Genomic DNA, 5070 nt, shown 5'->3' on the forward strand with positions numbered 1-5070 from the left:
AACGCAATTTATCATTCTTCGGTTCCACGGGCTTATTCTTCACCACTTTTCCAGTTTTTACCCTCAGGGAAGTACATGAAAGAGAGTTCAGCCTACAAATCCAAAAGTCGGGGCTTCTTATCTAAAGGTTAGTGCCTGACCGAATGTGAAAAAACGAAACAGGATAATACACAAACGTAAAAAACGATAACAGCAACTGAAAATCAACCAACAAAGTCAATCTACAATCAGAAAACCATACAGTCTTCAATTGTGTGATTTACATTTTTAGAAAAATGAGTTTAATAACATTTCCCCAGTACTTTTGAGAACAATTACTTTGGTAGAACTGTGATATACCATCTTCCCCGTCATTACGGAATCGTTCTATAAATAACAAATTCAGAAAGAAATAGACCAATAAAATCAATAAATTAAAACCACCAATAAGACAGGCCTTCACTTGTACACATTTGAGAATAATATAGTATTTGAGTCACCTGGAACAACAAGAATAGAATCCCTGAGTCTGCTTTGATCCATTTGAGCCGTCATTAGCAAGGGAAACTCTGTTGACTGATAATTCTGCTTTGTAGGAATCCGAATTCAAGACCTTTCTGCTGACGTTGTTATAAATTTCTCGGATAACAATTTCAAAAGCCTTTTTAACATTTGTCGAATCCAATGCAGATGTCTCAATAAAAAACAATCCTTCAGATTCCGCAAGGCGTTTGCCCTCGTCCATACTCACATCCCTAATGCTTTCTAAGTCACACTTATTCCCAACAAGCATCCTTGCAACGGTTGTATCAGAATGAGCTGCATATGAGGGCTTTTTAGTCGAACTTCATGAGGCAATAATATAATGTAATTTGGGATGAGTACAAACGTAAAACTGGAAAATACCATAATGAAATAATTTTCAAGAAGCATATAATACAAAAAAATTTTGAGAAAGAAGAATCAGGAATCAAGATATATTGCATAGTGGAGGTGGTGCCGACTTAGGTGGTAGAGGCATGTTTTGCGCATACAATAAAAGAGGAACTGTTAATAAGAGTGACGTAATCTTGGTAGAACAAGTTAGAAAGGTATACCAAAACTTATATAGCATGTTGTAATAGATAAGGACAAAGTTACTCTAGAGGTTCTAGTAGATTTAACATATGAACTGAATAGAGTGGCGAAAAATGTATAATGTACATGCATTTTAGTTGATGTCCCATAGCTTATGTCTAACCAATAGGACAATAACTCCTTTCCGAAAATCTTAGTATCTAATTTATTAAACAATCACTAATGTCTTGAAAGGGGTCTACAATTATCAAAGATAACCAATCTAAGAGGTTGCAGTACACTGTCACCCAAAGTAGCACAAATGAAACACATCTTTTGAAGTTCTAAATTGGACATTAGGGGAACTAGATCCATTCAAAGGCTCACTAACCACACTCCTGATGAATACTCATCATCAAGACATCACATATTTTGGGGTTGATGAACTTATATGTCTAGAATCCAGACTCCTATATAGCTCCACGATCGCAAGAAACAACAAATTGGTTCATATGGACTTGAAAAGTTCCTAAAGCTAAGTTTCTCAACAACAGAATATTATGGAAGGAAGGCCTATCAGTGTCAAATGCAGTTACGCCTTTTTGCTTAGAGATACATGACCACTATAAAAACCTTATGAATAGCTGATTCCAACTCCAATGAACCTAGCTGAAATAGAGGTTTTCTTTACAACTGTAAATAAATCACATTGTATAGGAGCCAGTGAGTGGTGGAAGGTTGGGGGTGGAGTTGTTAAGAATTTTATCATTTTTCCTTTATTTATTTTTTTATCATATTCATTCTCCTTTTCCTTTTCCTTTTCCTTTTCCTTTTCCTTTATCTTTTTCTTTTATCACCACGGTGTACCAATTTACCCCTCAAAACTAAACATGTGAGGTGCATGTGCATAGGTAACGGTCAAAATAACAGGAAAAGAGCTTTAGGGACTATTGTTACCACACAACTGATAGGTTGGAAAAGAAGTGGTCAAGAAAAATAGGTGGGAGACCAAGTTGAAAGAATGTCCATAGGTGGGGGACTAACTACGCAATTTTCAGCAAACCAATTTATTAACCCAAAAGTCTAAAAACACATAGGAGGGAAGATCCTGCAAAATTAAGAATCATTACCATAGACTTGCATGTAGAGGGAAAAAATTTTGCACCATAAATTTCTAAAAACTAGAACATTAAGCCATATCACGTTTCTTGGGCTTTAAAATTTGTAGCACTCGTTTTCCTGCATTGCTCACTCTTTAGGATGAGGAACATGAGCCTTACCCAAGGCCAGACAACAGCTCACACTTCACACGTTCTCTTTAATCACGAAAGATTCACCAATAGAATATAATCACAACTTTTTCCCACTTTGATGGATGATTTCCATTTTAAAAGCTTTCAAAATATATTATTCATTCTTAGTTATGTAAAACCAACGATCTAAAGAAGGTATTAGCAAAAAGTAAAATGGAATTCAAACACTTCCCAAATTCACAAATGCGAAGACCCCTAGTGGTAAACTCTTGATTGTCTAACAGCTAAATCATTAAACATATTGCCTTCTCCACTTTTTTTCCTAAATAGTAAAACACCAATAAGGATCACATGTATTGAACCCTAATGATCATAATGTCCCACATTTATCATATTGAAATCAGATATAACTCAAATCCAATCTTAACCATTGCCTGTGATTTTATCACCCTAATCTTTCTAAACTTAAATATTTATATAAATGAAATGAGAACATATAAAATGACTAGACAACTGCAAATGACATAAATGAAACTCCCAATTTTAGTCAAGGTATACCATTGAGCAAACTTCTCACAAAATAAAAATTATAAGAGTTACCATGAATCGTGGAGGTTGTAGCTTGTCCTTTAGTTGTAAATTTTTCAAATTTAAAACAAAATAAACCAATTTGTTATAGGCCGCAGAACAAAATAGTATAGGTACTTTCCCGATAGCTTTGAAGCAACCACTTCATCACAGAGAATCAATCCATCAAAGCACAGCCAATAAATCACAAGGTACCATTAAAACTAGACTGCTATGAAAATTCAACCTTTTATCCAGCCAATTATTAGCCTTTTTTTTTTTCCTTCTATGAGAGAAAAAACGTACTCTTGAGTTCATCAAGCCAACGGGGGATGCTATCAAAAGTAGACCTTCTGCTAATATCATAAACAACAAGAGCACCAAAGGCACCGCGATAGTACGCAGAGGTGACAGCACGGAACCGTTCTTGGCCGGCGGTGTCCCAAATCTGTGCCTTAACTTCTTTCCCATCAAATTCAAGCGACTGGGTCTGAAATTCGACTCCAATGGTGGCCTTCGAATGCATATTGAACTCATTTCTCGCATAACGAGAGAGTAAATTTGATTTGCCAACTGCTGAATCACCCACTATCACAATTTTGAACAAGTACTCCTCCCCCTCGTCCTCCGACGATGAACCCATCTCAGATTATGTGTTTTTTGGATCTAGAAAGAGAAAATTGAAATGGGATGGGCGTGAATGATGAGGGAGGTGGAGCAGAGCTGGCAGAAGAATGGTATTTCAAGACAGGAATGCGCAAGTAGTGGGTGGTGGGACTATGACATTTGATTTGATTTAATGGATTTTATAACGGTTCGGTTTTGGCCTGTAATAATATAAAATAGTTTAGAAACAATTTTGAGAAAATATATTCTATTGGGTTTTTGGATTTAATGCAATAAAATTACTCACTTAAGATAAAAACTTTACGAAAAAAAAATGTATGAACTAAAGCATGTTTTTACACTCTATTTCTCTATTAGTTTCAATATTTGAATAGTATATTATGTTAGTTAAAATAACGATGCTTGATAAAATGATCAAATATTCATATAAATTGAAGTTGGACGAACCAGACTATAGAAAATTGATATTGAGTGACACAAATGTAACTCTCAAAGTTGAATAACCTATAAATGCATTTAATACAATTATATTGAATTAGTTTATTACGACAAAAAGTAGAATTTAACCCAAAAAAAAAAACCCTCAATTTTTTGAATCGAATTGAAATTGCAATTTTGAATTCGTTGGTTTCAATCCATGTGGACCCATTAATGTTTCGATTTCATATTAAATCAAGCCATTTTAAAATGAATGTTTAAATTTTAATAGTTAAAAATCATTTGAAATCAAAAAAGAAAGACTCTCCCAATTTTTTTTGAAAAAATTACTTATTTCACTCAAAATATATTAATTATTAGTTCACCACGCGGTTATTAAATAGTCAATTTTCATTTTTGTTAGAAATCTGATTAATTGTGATAGTATTTTTCCTATCCATTTCAGAAATTTGAATTTGCAAGTTTAAGCCCCTATATAATCCCATTATTAAAAATTCATTTTTCCTCAAATTTATTTTCAATCACATTTTTCAATAAAATAATTTTACATTAAACTCAAAAAATTTCCTACTTTTTAATCACACACTCTCTAAAAAACACTAATACGAAATCACTTTTTTACTAAAAATGGAGCTCAAACATAGCTTAAATTTTATAGTTAAACTTTGTAATAATCTATTGATTTAAACTTGTAGTAATGAAAATATAATAGTAATTTATCATTGTATTTAGCCTCTGTCTGACTCCACCTTTTACAAGATTAAAATCAATTTTTATTATTGAAAATGAAGTAAAAAATGACGACAACAATGGAACAATAATTGATTAAAATCAGGATGAAAATTTAATAATTCAAAATTTGTCATGTTCAACCTCAGCAACAAGAGCAAATTGCTACATTTGGATTTCACTCGCGATTATTCTACCTGCTTTAGAGCAAAATTGTTCTTCACCTTCAAATTTTCTCATAAACTCCAGATGCATTGTGAAAAATCATTCATCGTGTGAGCTATTGCATATACAAGCCCTTAGACTCTCAGAGGATCAACACAAATCTTAATCACGAACAATTCTACGAGCATACAGGAGATATATAAATTTTAGGCACGAGCATCACTATGATTATAGCCCTTGGTAAATTTACCAAAGA

General features: G+C 33.3%; 1 protein-coding gene across 1 annotated transcript; it reads right to left on the reverse strand.

The window, feature by feature from the left end:
• Positions 1 to 216: 216 nt before the first annotated feature.
• On the reverse strand, positions 217 to 3640 carry LOC111369936 (ras-related protein RABA5e-like). Its single transcript, XM_022991669.1, has 2 exons — positions 3162 to 3640; positions 217 to 798 (listed from the first exon to the last, which is right to left on the reverse strand). The coding sequence occupies exons 1-2, from the start codon at positions 3496 to 3498 to the stop codon at positions 476 to 478; spliced, it is 660 nt and encodes a 219-aa protein (XP_022847437.1). The 5' UTR covers positions 3499 to 3640; the 3' UTR covers positions 217 to 475.
• Between the last annotated feature and the right edge of the window lie 1430 nt (positions 3641 to 5070).

This window comes from Olea europaea, chromosome 20 (genome assembly GCF_002742605.1).
Source record: "Olea europaea var. sylvestris chromosome 20, O_europaea_v1, whole genome shotgun sequence".
NCBI lineage: Eukaryota > Viridiplantae > Streptophyta > Magnoliopsida > Lamiales > Oleaceae > Olea > Olea europaea.